This window comes from Eschscholzia californica, unplaced genomic scaffold (assembly GCF_041429995.1).
Source record: "Eschscholzia californica isolate CP2 unplaced genomic scaffold, dmEscCali1.0.p SCAF_6, whole genome shotgun sequence".
Lineage (NCBI taxonomy): Eukaryota > Viridiplantae > Streptophyta > Magnoliopsida > Ranunculales > Papaveraceae > Eschscholzia > Eschscholzia californica.
The window spans coordinates 21557763-21579725 of record NW_028238483.1 but is presented as its reverse complement, the minus strand read 5'-3'; the positions used below and the strand labels follow the sequence as shown (position 1 = coordinate 21579725).

General features: G+C 35.8%; 3 protein-coding genes across 5 annotated transcripts; 1 reads left to right on the top strand and 2 right to left on the bottom strand.

Moving 5' to 3' along the window:
- Positions 1–864: 864 nt before the first annotated feature.
- Positions 865–2794, bottom strand: LOC147532435 (putative xyloglucan endotransglucosylase/hydrolase protein 6). The gene is made up of 4 exons (XM_086647517.1): positions 2440–2794; positions 2185–2285; positions 1839–2035; positions 865–1435 (listed from the first exon to the last, which is right to left on the bottom strand). The coding sequence occupies exons 1-4, from the start codon at positions 2627–2629 to the stop codon at positions 1045–1047; spliced, it is 879 nt and encodes a 292-aa protein (XP_086503643.1). The 5' UTR covers positions 2630–2794; the 3' UTR covers positions 865–1044.
- Positions 2795–8471: 5677 nt separating this feature from the next.
- Positions 8472–12301, bottom strand: LOC147532434 (endo-1,4-beta-xylanase 1-like). Of its 2 annotated transcripts, none has more exons than XM_086647515.1 (6): positions 11939–12301; positions 11780–11838; positions 10938–11293; positions 10659–10836; positions 9884–10420; positions 8472–9796 (listed from the first exon to the last, which is right to left on the bottom strand). In XM_086647515.1, exons 2-6 carry the CDS (start codon positions 11822–11824, stop codon positions 8681–8683), a joined length of 2232 nt encoding a protein of 743 aa, XP_086503641.1. In that variant the 5' UTR covers positions 11825–11838; positions 11939–12301; the 3' UTR covers positions 8472–8680. The 2 variants fall into 2 exon arrangements, with proteins under 2 accessions (XP_086503641.1, XP_086503642.1); XM_086647516.1 differs by having other exon boundaries at positions 11780–11841; positions 11939–11973.
- A 1398-nt stretch (positions 12302–13699) lies between these two features.
- Positions 13700–21680, top strand: LOC147532433 (bifunctional aspartokinase/homoserine dehydrogenase, chloroplastic-like). 2 transcript variants are annotated; one of them, XM_086646780.1, is made up of 18 exons: positions 13700–14140; positions 14412–14479; positions 14597–14962; positions 16023–16111; positions 16201–16504; positions 16734–16786; positions 16879–17093; positions 17195–17282; positions 17366–17479; positions 17931–18029; positions 18340–18534; positions 18659–18741; positions 19411–19636; positions 19935–20080; positions 20178–20313; positions 20639–20722; positions 20802–20894; positions 21138–21680. In XM_086646780.1, the coding sequence occupies exons 1-18, from the start codon at positions 13971–13973 to the stop codon at positions 21384–21386; spliced, it is 2778 nt and encodes a 925-aa protein (XP_086502906.1). In that variant the 5' UTR covers positions 13700–13970; the 3' UTR covers positions 21387–21680. The 2 variants fall into 2 exon arrangements, with proteins under 2 accessions (XP_086502906.1, XP_086502905.1); XM_086646779.1 differs by having other exon boundaries at positions 14588–14962.
- The last annotated feature ends 283 nt before the right edge of the window (positions 21681–21963 follow it).

Here is a 21963-nt window from a genome sequence, read left to right as displayed (position 1 = left end):
TTCTTTCTCACTCTAAAACTGAGTAAAATCCACACACAACAGATGCACATAAGAGATTCGACAACTTATTTACTTTAAAACTCAGAACACAAAAAAAATTAAATCGAAACCCTAACAAAGAGAAAGTAGAATTTTAGAGAGAGAGAGAGAGAGAGCAAACGAATGAACATATTAGGGATACAAGTGACGAGAAACAATGGCTTCGCCTAGGGTGATCGCATCTTCCTCGACTTCGTCGAATTTGGATCAGGCAGATTAATCCTCTACTTGTTATAATCACAACTTCATCATGAAGAAGAAGGTGTTGATTTCGAAGATGTTAATCGATGAAGAAGAAGAACCGAGATGAAGAAGATTCGTGAGGCAAGGAACAAAAAAACCCTAAACACATACAGTATCTGGTTTTTAAGAGAGTGAAAGATTGTGAATTAAATAAGAAAGGGTATTTAGGGAAAGAAAAAAATAAAAAATGACCTGATTGATAATTAATCATATTATTTTGAACTCTCTGTCTCATTCCTTATAATATTTTAGCACATTTTGATAAATAGGAAAATATCTAGGTCTTTTTGGTTATTATGATATTATTTTGAACCCAAAGAACCATTTTCCCTAGAAGAAATTAACAAATTCAGTATATAGTTTTCTTCTAAAAAAAAAGGTTGACAAATATATTGTCATAAGTTCTATTGATCCAACCTAACTACACCAAAGATACACCCGTATGACACCCCATCGAACTTCATTAAAATATTTTCAATCGTAATCAAATACACCAAAGACATCCTTCCTTCATAAGTATATATATATTCAATTACAGTTTTCAGATAATATCGTCACACAAAATAACTTTGACCGACAAAATTCACAAATCAAATACTTAAATCTTCACATAAATACACACATTTCATCATCTTATTCCCAAGAACAAATACACAATTTTCAGATTCTTTCTTCATGCATAAATGCATGACTAGTTTCCCCCATGCATGCATGAAAATTCAACATAGATATACACGTAATATCTTATGTACAAAAGTATATTTATACACGATTTAAACACTCGCGGGGAGTTACTGGGTATCGAGATTTATCGATGCAATAATCGTATATTAAGTGATTAGATTGAACCCACTTATATTTGCTCATTTGAGCTGCACTTAGTTGTTGATAAGTAGGAGATTCCCACCAATTCTTAGGGTTTGAAGCACAATAAGCTGGTCCAGGAACTGGGCAACCTTCAATGTCAAAATCTTTATAGTAAGCATAAAAAGGAGCTTTACTCCAATTTATTTTGTCAAGTCCACCTCTGGTTGCCCAATCATCAGCTTCCCATAATGTTGAGTAAACTCCCATTGGTTGGAACTTGGGAAATGGAACACCATTGGCTTCATTGTTCTTGTAAACCCTAATTGGAACCTCATCCACGGAAAATCTGCCCAATCACAAAAAAGTTAGGGTTTCAACCCAAAAAATGAAATTTGACCTCGGGTTTTTATTCAGGTCCTAAGCAGCGAAAGCGACTGTTTTGGACTCCATCAATACTGAGGTCCATTACCTAATAAATCTTAAATAGACCAGTAATAGAATTTAACCAAGTCGAACTAAATTAAACTGAATTAGTTCTGAATTTGATCAGATTGACATCAATGGGTTGGCCAATCAATCTGCTTGATTTTAAGCCAATCTGCTTGAATTTAAGCCTTTAAGTAGCACAAAATGGTCGGCAATCGGTCAATGCTCACACTGACTAGAAGTTTTCTTATCACCGTCATATGACCATCCTAAAACTTCCATTCTAACACATTAGATTAGAATTGAAAAAAATTAAAACTTACACAACAATATGATGATTCCAAAAAATGGTGTAAGTATGAAAATCAGCAGCCGGATCAAACCAGAGATTGACCCTTTCTTCTCTATCACCCTTGCCATGGGCATATACATTTGTTTGAACAGTATAAGGTTGTCCAGTCTTGTTTCCCAAGAATTCGAAATCTAACTCATCTCGAACTGTATCGGTGTCAGAATTCATCTGTTGCATACACAACCATCAGTAAATATTACAAAAATTAGCACAACAAATAAACACTCATATCGATTTTTACAGTAAAGAACATTTTTGCGTACGTAATAAGATCATATACATAAGTAAAAGAAAATCAAGAAAATAACATTACTCACGTAAAAGGCTGTCACTGTGCCAGCAGAGTCACCAGGGACAAGCTTGATTTTCATGCTTACACGGCCGAATAAGTATTTTTGCTTCGAAGCAAATCCACATCCTACATAAAATAGGTATTTTTGTTAAAAAAAAAAAACTGCTCTACGGATTTCCCTAATTTTTAAATATGTCATTACATAGCATCACCCATCACTAAAAACCTTGTATCTTATAGTATAATAGATATGAAAATATAAATAGAGGACATGTTATACCAGAAGATTGATCAAGGATAAGTTGGATAGCAGTTCCTCCTTGAAGTTGTTTGACATGAGATTCCGACCAAGTTACCCGGAAATCTTGAAGAAAAGTTGTCGGACGGGCCAATAGCGGTACCGGAGAAAGAGATATTAAAGACAAACATAATAGAACACAAAAGCTAGTTGCTCTCAATGAAGTATCCATGTTTAAATTGTATAAATAAAGCTTGAATGAATATTAGGATGTTAGAAGTTGCTTATTTATATGTAAATTAAGAGAAAGTACGAGAGAAAGGGAATAGAGAGGCTATCTTTCACACAAAATTCTAGACGTAGACGTTTTACCTACATGGCACATTATGGACTGCCCGATTGGAGAATGTTAAGATAATCGTAGCTATTTATGACCTTAGGATTTGAAAAATGATGGCATGTAACGAGCGTGATATCTTTTGACATATAAGTGTGTGGATTTATTTAACATTCAGTATTCTTAAGCATTCATGGAAAGAACCATGACAGCTTTCTTTGAGATTAGACGAATTAATACATTGATAATCAATTCAAAAGGTGTTAGGCCCCATGAATGTACCATTTCGAAACCAACTATTTATTGGACCGAATTTATTACCTATTATTCAATAAGCATTTGATAGAGTTAGAATAGAAATATTTTACATATTTCATATTACTAACTCTTAAATAGTTGAGGTATGATAGGACTAGAACTAACAAATATAGTTGGGTTTTTTATGTTGAGGTATATAATATGTACTTTTTTTACATTAAAGGAGTTGAGTGAAAAAGTAAGTGTAGTTTTATAAAGTAATTGAAGGACTTTTTCGATGAGAAAACAACATAGTTATATTATTATATAGGTTGAATGTCTCCATATATAGTACGAGCCGAAACATAATTAGTAAAATTCTCTATGGTATAACTGACGGAATTGTTAATTAGGAGATCAAAAACTCTTACTCAAAATGTTTCTGACTAAAAGAGAATTTTATATACTGGTCAGATTTTTTTTTTTTGAAAGGTAAAATTTATATAAAAAGAAATAGAGCAATATTTGCTGATTAAAGTAGATATCCGAAATGGGATTTAGAATCGAATTCAATATTTGCTTTCCATGACCTTTTTCTAGACAACTTAGCTACACTATCCTCGTGATTATTACATTTTCGACTAATGTAGTAAAAGTATATAGAAGAAACGCAAATTTGAAATCTCTTTATAGTCTTCCCTACAACTTTAGATATTGGTCAAATGTCCAAGGCTATTGAGAACTAGGCTATCCTTGGGCTAAGAGGCAATGGTCCATTGAAAGAAATATATATTTTGTCTTACAAGAAAAAAGAGAGGCCCATTTTCTTGTGTAAATTGATAGATGATAGTTATTGTTGATTTGATTGATTACTCTAATAAATACAGAATATTATCAACAATATTCCATTGTTATCCTCCAATATCTAAATTAATAGCACCTTACAAATCTCTATCTCACAAAGAAAACCCTTGCCTAGTCTTCTCTTAGTTTTTTATGTTTACATTCGGATTGCTAATTTAAACCACAAATTTTTTGTACGATCAAAAATGTATGAGACGCCTTTCAGTTTATCATTGTCAAAGAATAAAGACTTAAAAGAATTAAATCTTAATTTTAGGACACATAATTGACAAGTGAATAATAGAAAGCAAATTACCACCTTTAGATCAATTAACTTATTTTCATGTAGACAAAATTCGAAGTTTAGTCTTTGAATATAATATAACAAATTACCACAACTAGGTTTCACATCCAATATCTCTATGATCATTTAATATAAGTTTTTAATGATCGTAGATAGATTTAATAATTGATTAAGTTAGCTCACAAAATCTAATAGAAATGAAAATGGTTGGCATAAAGTTGGAAATGCACCAAGAAGTGGTAGTAAAAGTAGGTCAAATGGAGGTCTCTTGTTAGACCTAATCAAATTCATACCTTTTAGACAAAACGTTGCTCTCAAAATGAAGAGCAGCCAGGGAGATACACGAGAAGTAGAAACAGAAAGAGACTGTTAGCACCATTACCTAAATGAGAGGGTCCCTTTTGTATCAAATAGCAGCCCAACATATAGTTATAGCTCATTTCTAGAGTTGTTCATCTATCCATACGATTTTATTTGGATGATAGAGATGGTCATGGTTATCTTCCACGTACCGACACAGAATAATATGCAAGAATCAAATTCGATAGGCTAACAAATAAGAGCATCTCCCATGCAAAACCCAATCTTAAAAATAAGTGTCATGTAAGATTTTAGAGGTTTTTTTTGTTAAACTCTCCCCTGTGTAAAACTCGATTTAGAAGATGATGTGGCGGTGGTAAACTAGAGATATCTGAAGAAGACAAAAGAGCTTCTAGAGTGTCGTCTTGAGATATCTTTAATTGTCTAACTCATCATTCGTATGGAGTGCAAATACCATACTAAAAGTTAATTTATTCTATGGGAATGTTACGCCTAATGCATCCACGTAAAGAAACTAGAAGAAAAATTATTGGTAATGATTTGAATTTTGCATTATGCAGTACACTCGAAACTATAGCATATGTGTTTCATCAGTGTCAATTGTGGATGGTAGAAATCACACAATTAAAAGTTCGATAGGTGGCCACCAACAACTTAGCCTTTAGACCTCCAAATAGACGAAGTTATAAATGGACCTGTATACAGACAAAACACAAGTTGAACCGTGAAGTCTTGGGACGCCGGTATGGGGTCCAAGGGACGTCCAACGGTTAAGTCAACAAACTATAAAGATAGAGAAAAAGACTAAACAGAATCTTGAGGGTATCATCGTTGTATCGTTGGAGGGTGGCTCAATTCGCCGTGTGTCCAAGCTTCAACTCTACGGGGTAGTTTGTCAGGATAGTCTTCTGGAGCAGGTTGAGAGATCGACTCGGTCGGATATTCAAACAGGCGGAGAAGCCGAATCGATCACAGGCGTTGGAGCTCGAAGGTAGAATATCGTCGTCTAGAATAATCGATTAAGAGATAGTACGTGCGAAAAAGGAGATTAGGTCAGTAGAGTGCTCGAGAAGATATTCGAGCTGTTAAGTTCTAGCTGACATTTAATGTTGATTATCGTCTGAGTCCCCTTTTATTTACGCGAGTCTTAGATCTGAAATATTTCGGGTCATCGTCGAAGATGACCCCGAACCCAAAGGGAGATCATTCGAACCGTTGATCTATTGCCTAGAGTAATTTGACTATGCAATTGCTCCACCTCGACTTTAGACTCTTCGCAATCTGAGATGACCTAAAGGTATTTGAGGTGACGTGGGGTCTTCGAGTGACCTAGTCAAGAGGTATGTGACGAGATCTTTGGTTGACCCAATAACCCCCTGGCTAGGTTGAGGGCGACTAAGGGGTGTTTGGAGTATTATCACTTTTGACGGATAAGTGTTTGTCTAGATGGTCGTGTACAGGGCTTCGAAACCTTTGAGCTTTTAGTGGGTTAGAATCCTCGTTGAAGAGTGTCCAACCAATAGACGAGTGGGTTGGATCCAAATGATATTTGTGCGAAGTAGGTTGGACCTAGGTGGAGTGGGCTGGATCCAAATGATATTTGTGCAAAGTAGGTTGGACCTAGGTGGAGTGGGCCTAGTACGTCGGCACTACATCCATTTGCTTACCTCAATATCAGCTTTGATTCATTGATTGATCACTAACACAATGTTTACTTTCATGGAATATAGCCAGATGAAAAACATACTACAGATTAGACATCACTATTTTTCACAAACTACAGCTCATATGGAATGTGTTGCATAGATGCTTTTAAACAACAGCTGTACATGATTACATCAATCATTGTTAGAACTCTTTTACATCAAAAATCATATAACTACATAAGGCATGGGATATTGAAACAAGATCCCTTCTCTCTCTTGGGAGAAAGAGAGGAGCCCTTTTGTCAGAAATCTCTGATTTTCAGTCGAAACTAGATCTTGTATCGTCAAGAAACATGACGAGCAAGACTTTTAAGGTCTGGTTTCAAACCAGACGAAAAGATGTAGTTTGTCTGCAAAGCATACATTACCAACGAAGGGGAGGAATCATCTGGAAACCAGACATTACCGTCGAAGGTGCTCCTCTCCTTCGTCGGAGACAGACGGGAGAGTGTAAAGAGGAAAAGAAGAAGAGAGAACCTTTTTAGTTGAGATCGTCAGTCGGAATCGTTCGACGATCTTTTGTTGGAAAAGGAGGGAGATCGGCATTGTCTTCAAGACCACATTATTCTTTCTAACCATTTGTGGAATTGTCTTTCGCGAGATTGTCTTTAACAACTTTAGAGATTGCCTGCAAAACCTCTCTTAAGTTAAATAATTCCTTGAAAATGTGTAAGACCCTTATCCATTAGGACGAGGGCCTACATGAAAGTAATGCGAAAGCAGATTTTGAAGGATTTAGAAAGTTAGTGTCTAATTCATTCCTTATATATACGTGCAATCATCAAATCCAATTAACTCTCTCATCCCCCATTAATATGGGGTTTACCGTGAGGTATGAGCTCGAGCTCAATGAATCACCACCCTTACCTAAAATCTTTTATTCATTCCATTCTAAATCGCCAAATACAATTTGTTTTAGTTTACTTCCAAATTAACATTACACATTAGTTCAATTTTTCTTTTTATTTTAAATTTCAAGTTCAAAGGTCAATCATCACTTCAACTGTTCACCATAAAAACCAACAATACCCTCATCCAATCGCATATGCGCATATCGACCGTGAAAACAAATCTATTGCAATGTAGTAAGCGCGAAAAAATTTGAGTCTGATCAGTCTGAGAGTGAAATAAATATATGAATTGATTGAATTTTGTAAGGCCAAGTAAGTTATGTAATTATGTCACATTGATGTATATAAATGCAACCGGGTCACTAATATGCCCAATAGGCCAAATAGTGGGACACTGGGACTAGGGCATTATACATCAAATTATCATCCCAAGTTGTGAAGTTGATCTCCAATTAATGGAGGTAACCCTAGTTAACCAACTCTGTTGTCGGTAGTCTGGCCATTTATGAGAATGAAAGTTTTATCAGCATCATTAACAATTTAATTGCCTTTGTACTTTGTGTCATAGGACACACATAGTAAGTCTTAAATTCTTTTTCTTTTTGAAGTATGTAATTATGATTAACACCTTTAAAGTCGTAATCTTTTTCTTATCTTCTATTTTTCTTGCTGTGTTTCTTCGATTATTTCTGCAAACCTTTGCTAATACCGTATACACGTTCTAGGAACGGCATGATTGGGCATCCTGCATATATGAAGCTGGTGGGTTAAGAGCCCATGTAAGACGTGTGAAATTTCATTGAGGCAGGTTCCATAGTGAAACCTGTCAAAATAAATATGGGAGTGCCCCTAAACTGATTGTGTAAACTAAATGGAGATCTAAACCAAGTTGGAATGCTAATGGCCGCCAGCCTTTCATTCAGTGGTTGGACACTCCCTCTTAAGCTTACGAGGTATTGGGGTCGATCTCGATGTGAGCAGTCTATCATCAAGATTTATCACATGTAATTTAAGCAATAAATAAAGTAGTGGTCAGAAAGAAATCAAACTACTAAAACTTACATGAGACCATTGTGAGAATAATCTCACATGAGACAGTCTAGCAACCAATAATATAATGTCCACACCCTCTCTACTCATTGCCAATTGGTTTTGAGTTGGATGATCACAAACTTAACATGGTATCATCTAGACCCACACGTGATTTAAAAGTCACACGTGTTTCACGTCACCCGAAAAGAAAAAGCACGTGCTAGACTCAAAGAACGTCACACGTGAGGGGACGTGTGAGAATAGTTCCACATGAGAGAAGGGGTGTCTAGCAACCAAGAATATAATGTCTATGTCGTAAAGAACCTTCCTTTGATCGTAGATGGGAGCATAAGATAAACACCCATGGCACTTGTTATTATACTATGAGGATGGAACTTTCTTAGTTCTATTCCTTATTCATGATTTGGTATCTTACAATAGCCTAGTAATAATCAATGAATAAATTTATATAAACTTCATGTACAAACCCACCAATAGATCGTATCTTGTCGTTAACGAAAATTAGGTAACTTTCGGTCCAACAAGATGTTATTTACATACGCCTTTCAAACACAATTTTGACATCACGAACAATTGTAAATGACAAATAAGACACCCCATATCACAAATAAAACAATGAGCGAAGTATAACTTACAAATCGATGCTAATGACTAGTGGTGATTCACCCTTGTCAACAACGAACGTTTTTGAGATTTTCTTTGGGTGCGTAATAATATCAACAACATATGTACCATGGAAGCCTCTAAATTTAAACTCACCTTGGTCATCAAAACGTCCATGAGCGTGAGATAACCATTCCTTCTTAAGTTCAATATACCTTTTACCGGCTTCATTAACATTTCCTTCTGCATCAACTAAGTGAGCATTATCTCGACTCATAAACAATTCCCAAAATCCCCATAACATTATTCCTTCTACTGCAGGATGTGCGAAACCTTCTCGAAGCATAACCTCCAAATCATCAGCTCTAACGTATTCATTTGCCGAAGAGACATCTAATTCAGTGAACCAAATTGGAAGACCAAGAGTTCCTAGTCTATCAAATGAAGAACTTACTATGGGTCCAACAGGACTATCTATATGCCCTTGAATTCCAACCCCACCCACAGGTGCACCTTGCTCCTGTAAATCAAGAACATGCTGAATGTACTTTTCAGGACAAGATCTAGTATCATCACCATCTTCGACATGATAGTCATTCACGAAAAGGGTAGCAGACGGGTCGAGTTGATTTGCAGTTTTGAACATGTAAGGTCTTATTTCTTTTCCCAACTTATCTTGGTAGAATGATCCATGAAGCATCTCGTTATTTACATCGTAGTGCTTGAACTTACCTTTATACCGTGTCAGAAGACTTGTTAGACGGTTTTGAACGGCATTCATCAAGTCGGTTTTGCTCAAAGATTGGACCCAGGATTGGACAGTGTCTTGGACTTCCCAAAAGATGCAATGTCCTCTAACGTCGATATTGTGTTTCTGACACAAATCCAATAGTTCATCTGCATCTCTATAGTTCAGGTTTCCTTGTTGTGGTTCAGTCCAATACCATTTCAACTCATTGCCAAATACAGCCCAGTTAAAATTCTTTACAAAGAAAGCGACGAAGTCTTCATTGTCTATGTTTGTTCTAGTGATACAAGACCCAAACGGGAAACTATTCTGTGTTTGTCTGACTTTCACAGACGTTCCCGGCAAATTAGGAGTATTTGATCCAGTGAATTTCAGAACGACATCACGTTTACGTATCTGAATCATCAAGATGAGAAAAGGTTTTAGAAGTTATAATATTAGTCAAACGATCAAGTTTTTCGAATTCAGTAAATTGGAGAATACCTTATCAGTTTCCCTCTTTAAATGTTTAAATCTTGCTTTCCTGTCGACGGGGAAAATCTGAACTCCTGCTATCATTAAGTCAACTCCTGGTGAAGGACCTTGAATATAAACCATAACTTTGGAAAGTTCCTTCTCAATTCTAAAAGAACCTCCAATTTCATGCCATCTATGGTCCCCAACTTCAACTTGACCACCATTAACCCACTGATTATCAACACTAAGAGCAATATTTACGTTCTGAGGACTAGTTACCCCAGAACTAATCCGAACCCAAGCGGATACTTGATATGTCAAATAAGGTTTCAGTTTATCGGAAAGCATCTGAGCTGGTCCCATCCAAGTTTGTGTTCGATTAGTGACAAGAATATAACGACCACTTAGAGGTTCATGAGGTCCAAGCGAATCTCTTGCCATTGGAGGAAGTATATGAGGTGAGCCAGTACCGACGGTCAACGTACATTGACCCAACGGAAACCACCCATTGAGACCATCATTAAGATTGCTATTCTCAATTGCATTTACACCAAAAAGAACATTCTGCAGTACATAGATAGAAAGTTTTACTCACATAAGTGGAAAAAGAATAGCATGACAAAGATTGAATGAATATTTCATCTCTTAAACATCATATGAAGGTTATACAACATTAATAAGACGACTGTTTCAACCTTCAAAAGCAAAAGCATGTAGCCGAGGCAAGAATCAGATGGCAAACATCGAACATATGTATATATATATATACTATTTCTTCCTCTCTTAACAAAGATTGACTAACCTCAGTTGGTGGTGGAGGTGAAGGAGGGAGTCTTGCTGCATGCTTGACTATAAAACTATTGACAAGAATGTCAGTGCCCGGAGGTGGACCTTCTAAGTAAATGACTACCTTTGAAGGTGAACCATTCAAGAGAAACTTCCCTTGAAGCTGTACCCAGTCCTTATCAGATGCCTGCAAACTTCAGAGCAAATCGATTTCCAATTCAGTAATTTGAGGGGAAAATATTTCCAATGTCAAAAAATAAAGTATGTAATATATAAATCAGAAATGTGAACTAACTTGGCAATGCCGATATATTGTTCGCGTTGATTTGGTGTTTGGACATATAATGTTGCTCGTACGCTAGCAGTAGTAACATTGTTGCCGAAAATTCGAACTAGTGCGTTTAATTCGTATGCAAGTTTTCGTTGTACTCGTCCAGTGATGTCCTGTTGAATCCCATTCCAATTTTGGGTTCTCTCTGTAGCAGAAGCGAAATATTTCCCCGCCAATGGAACGATTTTTCCATCACCCATTGAGTCGTGTACGAGAACTTTGCAGCCTCTTCCAGACCAATTATTAAGGCCATCATCAAACTGAGGGTTTAGTATAATATTCTCATCTCCATCATAGATTTTATCAGTTATAGCTCTTTCCTATAAAAACCAAAAAAGCATTTTAGTTTTTAGTTTGCTCATTCAGTGGTTCAATTAGGTTCCCATAATCTCCCATTTAAAACACTAAAAAGCTGAAAAATGAATTAACCCATTGATTGAATTTTCGAAGTACAAACACCATCTTCCTAATTTCCAACTAACCCATGTTTAAGCTTCTAAAAGAGAATCATCATTTCCATTAACTTTTCACAAACAGGAATAGCGAGTCTCACAGAAGTTGTTCCAACACAGGAAGTAGATAAATATAGGTGGTGGGTTTTTTCCGTGTTGTCTGAATCTGACTAGTCTGACTCAAATGAACCTAAAATCAGCCCAATCGGCACTCAGACAAGTCACGGAACTGAACATTCATAAAATCAGTATTGAGTCAACTCAGACCTCGAGTCAGATTTCAGATCTGACTTAGAAAAAAACTTACAAACACTACCTTAGAAAGAATAAATTGAGAGATAAAGAGAAACCCACATCAGTCTTACTATTACTTGCATTGCTGGGTTGTGGGTTCTCCATAGTTCTCTGCCTTCCTGGTATAATCCAAGATTCAAGAACATTCAAAATCAATACAAAAACTCGAAATGGCTACAAAGAGAAAGAGAAAGGTGGATTTAGTAAGAACCCCATTACCTGAAATTGTTCCTTCTTGATTTGGGGTTGATGAAAATAGTTGGAAGAATGAGTTGTGATGAATTTGTTTGAAACTCTCCCATTTTTATAGTGATGTTGTAAAATTTCAAGTGAACTCCAAGAAAGAGCAATGTCTAAGCAATCAAAATCAAACCAGGAATTTTCGCTTTTGGTTTTGTGTTAACACAAATCTAAGTGATCTATAAAAAAGAAATTCTTATAATTAAAGGGTTGATGACTTTATCTTGCAGAATTAGGAACCTCTCCCTGTACTTGTAATGGAAGTTTTAGGTTCTAGTTTTTTTTTTTTTTTTTTTTTTTTTTTTTTGTAGTTCTCCTGTCTCTCAAAAGTAGGGGGAAATCAAAATGAGTCGTTACACCTAGGTAACACAATTTCTTATTCAAGTGGGAGTCCAAAGAGGCGGGTCATTTAGACTTGTTGTATCGTAGTTTTGTCTTGCCCCCCTCCCCGTGTATGTGGACATCTGGTTGAATGAATGCTTTTGAGTCCATTTGATTCAGACAGTCAGTATTGCAACTTAGGATCTTTAGTTGCCTCAAAAAGTCCAATACATATACAGTCCAATTACTAATTCTCCATGAATTCGGATTTCTGAACATTCTAAACAAGAGGGAATTTTTGGTACTATGGAATCGAAATTTCATCACTAATCAAGAGTTTATTACTTGATATCTCCTAAATAGATTTGTATAAAACAAGTCAGAATGAGACAATTAAGAAGATATTAAGTATTTAACTCTATTATATCCCTTCTAACCAAAACTTTTAATTTGCTACTGCTTAACTTGTAAAAAGATATCTAGTCTCCTCTATACTTTATTAGAAGTGTTTTGCATTATTGGAACATAATATGTCTAACTGATATTGGGGTAAGTAAAATGTCTTGCATTTTGGTCTAGTGGAGCTAAGATTCTAAAGAAAATTGGATTGGTTTTATTAGATCTGCAAGTCACTATGACAATGTTAGATAACTCCAATTAAAGCTAAGAACACATGGAGTTGAATGTAAAGCTGAGATGATAAAAAAAAGATGGGTTAATTCCATTTTGGCACCCTAAAGATGACTGGTTTACCAAAATGGGCCCGTAAAAATGACCAGCTTTCATTTTGGCCTCATTCTATAAATTCATCAGTTAACTTTAACGGTTCGCTGTTTCTTTACATATGTAATAATGTTATGACTTATTATAAAATGTTGACGATATATATAATTGTCTTGACTTGTTACAAAATGTTGATAACCTATATAATTATGTTGTTAACAACATATATAGTGCATTAACAAAAATATTATTTGTCCGTTAATGAGTTTGTCAAATAAAAAAGATAATATGTATAACATTTTACTTTTTGCAAAAGACAAACTAAAAAATGCATTAGTCTCAATGTTTATGTCGGAAGCAAAATAAAGAATGCGGATACCATTTCTTTCTTCACAAGATAAATCGAAAAATTCTTTAGCCAAAATGTTAGTGTCAGACTGTGTTTGTCAAACGCGATAGACAAAATGCAAAACATTTTTGCAAACCAATTTTTTCATAAATGTATAAATTTGTTCAGAAATATACAAAATTGTTGAGAGCAAACTAAGATTTGTTCAGAATGTTTTATAAATGTTTTTTTACGTTGATTTTGGGATAAAGTTGTATTTTTACAAAATAGATTCTTTTTCAAATTGGACCTGATTTCCAATTATTCCCAAATTTTGGGCCTTAGAACTACCGGCCCGTCTAAAATTGTTATTCACCCACGTTAACAGTATATGCAGCAAACCACAAAGCTTAGTTGTGATTGGATATAAGGGACCCACCAAAGAAAAGCAAAATCGTACCCTCAGAAAGAGTCAGTATTTCTGCCTTTGACATTTGGTGGCAAATACGAAATGACCTAATCACTACTTCTTCTACTACTACTGCTACTCCACTCCTATCTTCGTCGATTCCTAAATCATCAAAATCTGTCGATTAAACAAACGAAACTCATATCAACAGATCCAAATCGCCACCATCAATGGCGTTTTCTTCTTCTTCATCTACTTTCTCTCCTCATAGTTATTATTCCTGTAATTTCTCAAAACGAGCTGTTTCGGCGAACAATAGCACCAACTATGACGCATTCTCCCGACGCCGTTCTTGTTTTCTTCGCTCGCCTTTGAACTTTCATCTTCCTTCGATTTCCAGGTGAAATTTGGTTTTGGAATTTTATTTCTTTGTGGAATTTGCTTTTCTTATTTGATAATGTTAGGACTTACCGCAATGGATTTGTTATTTGTTAATACGGATTTATTGAATTCTTGTCTAGTTAGAAACTTAGAATTGAATCATGCCAACTTGTTTCTGATTAGTACTTGTGTAGTTTCACAATTAAATTGCCCTCAGGAGTTTAATTTACATTTCTTTCGAATTCGTAGTACTTAGTAGGTGTTTATGAAGTTTACCTTTTCCATTTCAGAGTGGGTCGTGTTTGTAATCGAGGGAGGATTCATACACTCAATGGCACTGTCTGTGCTTCTTTAGCAGGTCCTTTCCATATCATTTTTGTGTCGTGAATTTGTTTCGTTTCACTTTATTGTGTAGATTTATTCGTTTACTCCCCACGATTAATACGTACCCTTTCACTTTTTAAAGATGTTTCAGTAAACGAATCCGTAGGAATTGTTCATCTTCCGAAAGGGGACATGTGGTCAATTCATAAATTTGGCGGGACATGTGTGGGAACCTCCGATAGAATTCAGAATGTTGCAGATATAATTGTGAATGATGATACAGAAAGAAAGTTGGTGGTTGTTTCTGCAATGTCAAAGGTGACAGACATGATGTATAATCTCATTCACAAAGCACAGGCGAGAGATGATACCTATGTGGCTGCATTAGGTGATGTTCTTGAAAAACATCGACTAACAGCAGAAGATCTACTTGATGGGGATGATCTTGCTAGTTTTTTATCCCGGTTGCAGGAGGACATCAGTAACCTTAAAGCATTGCTTCGTGCAATTTACATAGGTTTTGTAGCATTTCTCTTTATGTTTCTATCTCTCTCATCATCATTTAAGTTACACAATATTGCTTAACCTGTCACATTCTGCTTTGATAGTATTGAGTTATTTCTATCACATACTTAACGATGGGAAATAACAACCGATATGCCTTATTTTTTCCTGCTAGGCTTTATTTTACTGTTTTCTTCATTATGTATGATTCAGCATTATAAAGTTCTCGATTCTTTTTGTTCCATATGGAATGATGTTGCTAAACTAGATGCTAGGTCAATACAGTCTCTAAAAGATGACACGGTCACGCTGTTGCATGTGCTCAAATAAAATGAGTTTCCGAGGCCTCTTCCCTATCAAAAACCCCCAAAAATTAAAATACTAGAATTAGTTTCAGAGCCTATATACTGTCAATTTTACTTCCTTTCTTGAGACCCACACTTCTTTTTTTGCTAAACCCCAAATTGAACAATTCCTATCATTCATCTTAATTCATAAATTTTGTATTCTGGTCAGTTGTGTTGGTAAACTGATATATTTACCTAATGTTCTATCTGCATCACATCCACTGACTAGAAAAGCTGAGTTGCTTATTAAGAGAACTCCAAATTAATTTGGCTCAGGCTCCCATGCATGTGATTATAGAGTTCATATGAAGTATGAACCATCGGAAATAGTTCCCTGCATAAAAGCCTCTCATGGGGAACATAAGAATTCTTACAAGTCTTAGTGAAACCTCAGAGTTGAGTTGCTTTGAACTGATCATGTTGTGTGAAAGTATGCGCTGTGATAAAATAAATCAGTAAAATATCATTAGGTCTCTTTAATTTACTGCTTCATCGTTACCTTTTCTCGGCTTCGGCATTGACCATGAAAATGCTGAAATTAACATAAATCTACACTGTTATAATTCACGACAATTTAGTTGAACCAGGTTTCTATCATTAACTTATTCTTTCGTGATTTCTCAAGACTTGTCTGTTTTCTAGTTTTCCTGTTTACTGTTGCAGTGATTTTCTCTAACAGTGTTACTGTTGTCCCTTAAACTGACTTGAGTGCTTTATGTATTGTAGCTGGACATGCAACAGAATCTTTTTCAGATTTTGTAGTAGGTCATGGAGAGTTGTGGTCTGCTCAGATCTTATCAGCCGTTGTAAGGAAGGTACCAATTTACCCTTCTGACTGATTTCGAAAGCATCTGCAGTATTTAGCTGTGTAAAGTGTATGAAACACTTCTGAAATTTTGTGCAGCTCGGAGTAGATTGCAATTGGATGGATACAAGAGAAGTCATTATTGTAAATCCTACCAGTGCAAATCAAGTTGATCCTGATCTTTTGGAATCTGAAAAAAGGCTTGAGGAATGGTTCTCGAAGAATCCATCTAAGACCATAATCGCTACTGGATTTATAGCTAGTACTCCTCAAAAAATACCCACGACTTTGAAAAGAGATGGAAGTGATTTCTCTGCTGCTATAATGGGTGCCCTGTTCAGGGCACGCCAAGTTACAATTTGGACAGATGTGGATGGAGTGTATAGTGCAGATCCACGAAAAGGTTTAGACTGTCCTTTATCATTTTAGCTATCAAGTGAATATTTTACTGAATTATTATTTTCTAGATAATAAAGAATTACTTAATGTCATGAGCTTCTTAACTTCATTGGCTTCATAGCAAGCTGAGGATCTTTTTCGCAGTACTGCCTGGAGAGATTATGAAGTGATGACAATTTTTTGATATTGTACGACTCTAGTTAACATGCTAAAAGCATTTTTTTTCCCTGCAGTTAGTGAGGCCGTAATACTCAATAAGTTGTCTTATCAAGAAGCCTGGGAAATGGTGAACTTTCCGACCGATCTAGTTTGGTGAAATTGCCATAACCTATTTAAATAAAAAAAAAACTTGACTGTTAACTTTTTATTTTCATGCAGTCATATTTTGGGGCAAATGTTTTACATCCCCGCACCATTATCCCAGTTATGCGTTACAATATTCCCATTGTAATTAGAAACATCTTCAATCTATCTGCTCCTGGCACGAAGATTTGTCGACCTTCTGCTGAGGAAAATGCGGAGGGCCAGAGGCTGGAGTCTCTTGTCAAAGGGTTTGCAACAATTGACAATTTGGCCCTTGTGAATGTTGAAGGGTGCGTACATTTTCCTGTAATTTACATGCATGCATTAACAAAATTGAAATTTCAGGTACTCAGGATGTGTAGTTCTAATTTTCCATTTTGCGATTATGTAGCACGGGAATGGCTGGTGTTCCTGGTACAGCTAGCGCAATTTTTGGCGCCGTTAAAGATGTCGGGGCTAATGTTATAATGATATCCCAGGTATATGCTTTTTCTAAATATAATTTCATATGTTGCTGAATTACGTGCTTTGAACATTGTCAATACTTGGATGTGAAATGAAGGCTAGTAGTGAGCATTCTGTGTGCTTCGCGGTGCCTGATAAAGAAGTAGCAGCTGTTGCTGAGGCGTTGGAGTCTAGATTTCGTCAAGCACTTGATGCTGGACGACTTTCTAAGGTGCTTTACTTCAATCAGCTAAACAGTACGCACATTAAAATGCATTTTTACAAAGTAACAGCAATTCATGTCTGTATTTACAAATACTGAGAAGTTTGCTAGTGTTATTAGGCACATTCTCCATGTAATTATATTTCTCTTAACATGAGTCTTAAATTGTGGCTGTTTGTACTTCACTATAACAGATAAGTAAGAGATAATCAAACAGTTTCACTTAGTGATATTGCTGATATAGAATACGACTCAGTAACTATTGGCTTGTGACTGATTAAACACTGCTTTATGCTTGCTAACTTTCAGAGGCAATGATTTGGAAGTTAATACATTTATTTCTTTTTAGCTTCTTTACAATGCAATTTACTTCGGATACATGACATTATGTGATGTTTGTATAGGTAAATTGTGCTGTTTGCTGTTGTTATTTCTCATTGATTAGTTTAGATGTCAACAGGTTGAGGTAATTCCAAACTGTAGTATTTTAGCTGCTGTTGGTCAGAAAATGGCTAGTACTCCTGGAGTTAGTGCTTCTCTTTTCAATGCCCTGGCAAAGGTATTTGGTCTTAATCTCTTATGTTAGCAATAAAATGTTTAGTTTAGTCTTGATGTAGATCAGCTAGAAGATATTTAGTCTCAACTGGAGATCATGTACGTTTAAACTATTCTCTTATGCTGACATTATAATTTTCTATGTTTCTGGTAAGAATTCATACTTAATTATAGCTGTGAACACACTTTTAGCAGCCTGCAGAAAGACAGGGTATCACAAATTTAAGGCCTAATAATTGTCAACATTCATTCATGATCATTTCCATTTTAGCTAGCTAATGAAGTTAAATATGGCGCTGCTTATTATCTTGCAGGCCAATATAAATGTCCGAGCAATAGCTCAAGGTTGCTCTGAGTACAATATTACTGTTGTGCTGAAGCGGGAGGACTCTATAAAAGCATTAAAAGCTGTTCATTCTAGATTTTATCTATCGAAAACTACCATCTCTATGGGCATTGTTGGACCTGGATTGATTGGTGGTACATTACTTGATCAGCTCAGGGATCAGGTGCGTTGTCGAATGGGGTTTTTCATTTTTGTCCTTTGTTTACTCTCCGATAGTCTTACATGCCAATTAAACCATAGTGTAAACTTGAGATCTAAGTTTTTATCTTACATGACAATGCTTTCAGGCTGCAGTGTTGAAGGAGGAATTTAACATTGATCTGCGAGTTATGGGTATCACTGGTACAAAGACGATGGTTTTGAGTGATCTGTAAGTCAATTTGAATTTTGCAGTATTTAGATCCTTTTCAATTCCAGTTATTGGGATCAATAGCTTAAAAGCTAGATTAGTTGGCGAAAGCAAGATGGTTGAAGTAAATGCACATATCGCTGTCTGGTGGATTCACCGCCTCAATAGAAACTGTAACGAATCCAAACAGTACACTACCCAGATAAAATGGTCACTTATTTGAAGAAAACATAAAGTTGAATATGACCTCTAGAATGTGCTTAAATGTTCTAATAGTTATCATTCAGATATCACAATTCACAAACATTAGAAGAAAAATAATCATGGTGTTCAGTGGTGACCTAGTGTAGCTGCTTCTCATTTTGAGCTACTTAGAGTTTCCTGTATCTTGATATATGTAAGCTTCTTGTCTTAGTAAATTATTCTGAATCACAAAACTATAACATGAAAACATGGTAAGTTTTCTTTAATCTTATATTTTTTTGCAGACAAATGCTTATTATAGTTTATTGTTAAACTGAAAAGCTTATTATAGTTTATCCATGTTACGTGAATGCTGCAACATCATAGGCAGTTTGCTTAATGGTTGAACCCGAACAGTTCGGAGTTTAAACAGGCGTATAATCGTTAACTGTATTCTAAAGAGTTTACCCTGGAATGAAATTTAATATCCCTGTAATTGTTGTTTAGGGGAATTGACTTGTCAAGATGGAGAGAAGTTCAGAAAGAGAAAGGAGAAGTAGCTAACTTAGAGAAATTTGCTCAACATGTTCATGGCAACACTTTCATCCCAAACACAGTTCTGGTTGATTGTACTGCAGATGAGAAAATTGCAAGCCATTACTATGATTGGTTGCGTAGAGGAATTCATGTCATTACTCCAAACAAAAAAGCGAACTCCGGACCACTAGAGCAGGTTAGTCAGAGAACCTTCAACTTTTTATATTTTACACTATTTAATTTTGAGTTCACAAAAAATAAGATCCATCATTTTGTGTTCAGAAGCACGTAAGAAGTTTTGTTTTGCGTTGTCAAAATTCCTCGTATTTTTTTTTGTACTTTAAAACAGTTGGAAAGCTTCTTATGAGATCATAATAGTTTAATAGTTTATCATTATTATTTTATAAAAGAACTGTAGATTTTCTTTCTTATTTTTGGTTTTGCTTTAACTTTGCTCATGCGACTTTATTAACATCGTCCTTCTTCACTTCCAGTATTTGAAATTGAGAGCGTTGCAGCGGCAATCTTATACTCACTATTTCTACGAAGCTACTGTTGGGGCTGGTCTCCCTATTGTCAGCACCTTACGTGGATTACTAGAAACTGGTGACAAGATTCTGCGAATTGAAGGCATATTCAGGTTAACTACTTTCCACCCTCTCCAAAGAGTTTTATTATCTTACTACTCAAGTTCTTGTTTACTAATATGTCCTTCCCTCTGTTTTGTGCTATTTCAGTGGAACTTTGAGTTACATTTTCAACAACTTTATAGGAGAACGAGCTTTTAGTGAAGTTGTCACAGAAGCCAAAAATGCTGGTTATACAGAACCAGATCCCAGAGATGATCTATCTGGAACTGATGTTGCTAGAAAGGTTCCTCCGTTTCTGTCCTTTTTCTCTCTCACAAACACACCCTCAATTTATTAGGTTCAAGTAGTTGACTTAAAATTCTAATATCTTAGTTAACTGACGGGAAATCTCAGTTTCTCTATACATATTTGGAATCATATAATCCCCATGAATACTTGCTTGTCAGAAACTGCACAATTCAAAATGGAAATGCTCAGTTCCGCTTAACCAAAGTTGGAAACCTCTTGATAATCACACATCACTCTTATATCAATGAAATTTAGGGTTTCACTCTCTTGTGTATGCAACGAATGATCACAATGTTCTTACTTCAGCTACCCTATTGCAGGTCATAATTCTTGCTAGAGAATCTGGTCTAAGATTTGAGCTCTCTGATATCCGAGTTGACAGCCTCGTGCCTGAACCATTAAAAGTAAGAAACAATTTTAGTTCATTATTACACGCCAAATAACTCAAAGATTCATTATGATATTTGTAATGAACTCTGGCAGACAAGTGCGTCAGCTGAGGAGTTCTTGAATCTTCTCCCACAATTTGATCAAGATATTGCAAAGAAACGACAGGATGCAGAAGCTTCGGGCGAAGTAAGTATCTAAGACTAAACCGTAGTTAAATTCGAATCACGACACCCACCTTCTCAGAGAGCAATGTTGTCTGCCAGTGGGATGCCATTTCCAAAAAAAAGACAACGATTTTAGAAACAAACTTTATTATACTCGGGTTTTTTAACCTCAAGTAGCAGACTTAGTCACTCGTATACACAACTTTTTGAGCTTCTAAACTATGGATTACTCTGAAAATCTCATGATTTGATGTGTAATTTGAAGGTTCTGAGATACGTTGGGGTCGTAGATGCAGTACAGAACAAGGGTTTTGTGGAGTTACGAAGATACAAGAAAGACCACCCATTTGCACAATTATCTGGTTCTGATAACATTATAGCTTTCACAACTACTAGGTACAAGGAAGAACAGCCATTAATCGTTCGTGGACCTGGTGCTGGAGCTGAAGTCACAGCTGGTGGTATATTCTGTGACATTTTACGCCTCGCCTCATATCTTGGTGCACCCTCATAAAAAACCACACCTCTCTCTCTCTCTCTCTCTCTCTCTCTAAACAGTAGAAACCAGTGAAGCTTATGATGAGTTTCTACTCTTCACTCTTCAACTTACAACTTACAAATTTTGTAACTTATACCCGAAGGAATCGATAACAGGAAGTAGGGTTGTCGCTGGCACATCTAGAGTAGTAGAAATAGCTTATCTTTGTTTGTTGTGATTTGAACTGTGCTATGAATCAAGGCAAATAAAAATTCAAAATTGTCATGGTGTTCCAGTTTCCTTGGAATATATAAATTGAAACAAGGCAAACAACCTTTGAAGTGTATAGTAGGTAGATGGTATAAAAATACATTAAAAACAAAAATCACATAATAGAATAAGCACAAAAGAATATCCGAACAAAGAAAAGCTTTTATTGTGTGAACATATGTGTGAGCTGCCTAGCAAGTGACTAGGCGTTTTTGTGTGAATGGAAGCAAAACGCGGTACCTGTTGGGCTTGGGTCGTTTCACTTTCAGGTATTGTCTATATACCATCATGAGCATGCCGAAGTTTATTTTTCAGTTTCACTAGAAGTGGAGCTCGAAATGTC

Coding starts and splice junctions, on each gene's coding strand:
- LOC147532434 (XM_086647515.1), bottom strand. CDS start 11,824: ATGGAGAACCCACAACCCAGCAATGCAAGTAATAGTAAGACTGAT. Junction 11,294..11,779: donor CAAGTAATAGTAAGACTGAT/GTGGGTTTCTCT, acceptor TGGTTTTTATAG/GAAAGAGCTATAACTGATAA. Junction 10,421..10,658: donor CACCTCCACCACCAACTGAG/GTTAGTCAATCT, acceptor TATGTACTGCAG/AATGTTCTTTTTGGTGTAAA.
- LOC147532435 (XM_086647517.1), bottom strand. CDS start 2,629: ATGGATACTTCATTGAGAGCAACTAGCTTTTGTGTTCTATTATGTTTG. Junction 2,036..2,184: donor GCACAGTGACAGCCTTTTAC/GTGAGTAATGTT, acceptor TGTATGCAACAG/ATGAATTCTGACACCGATAC. Junction 1,436..1,838: donor TGGAATCATCATATTGTTGT/GTAAGTTTTAAT, acceptor GTGATTGGGCAG/ATTTTCCGTGGATGAGGTTC.
- LOC147532433 (XM_086646779.1), top strand. CDS start 13,971: ATGGCGTTTTCTTCTTCTTCATCTACTTTCTCTCCTCATAGTTATTAT. Junction 16,787..16,878: donor ATCAAGAAGCCTGGGAAATG/GTGAACTTTCCG, acceptor ATTTTCATGCAG/TCATATTTTGGGGCAAATGT. Junction 19,637..19,934: donor ACTCCGGACCACTAGAGCAG/GTTAGTCAGAGA, acceptor CTTCACTTCCAG/TATTTGAAATTGAGAGCGTT.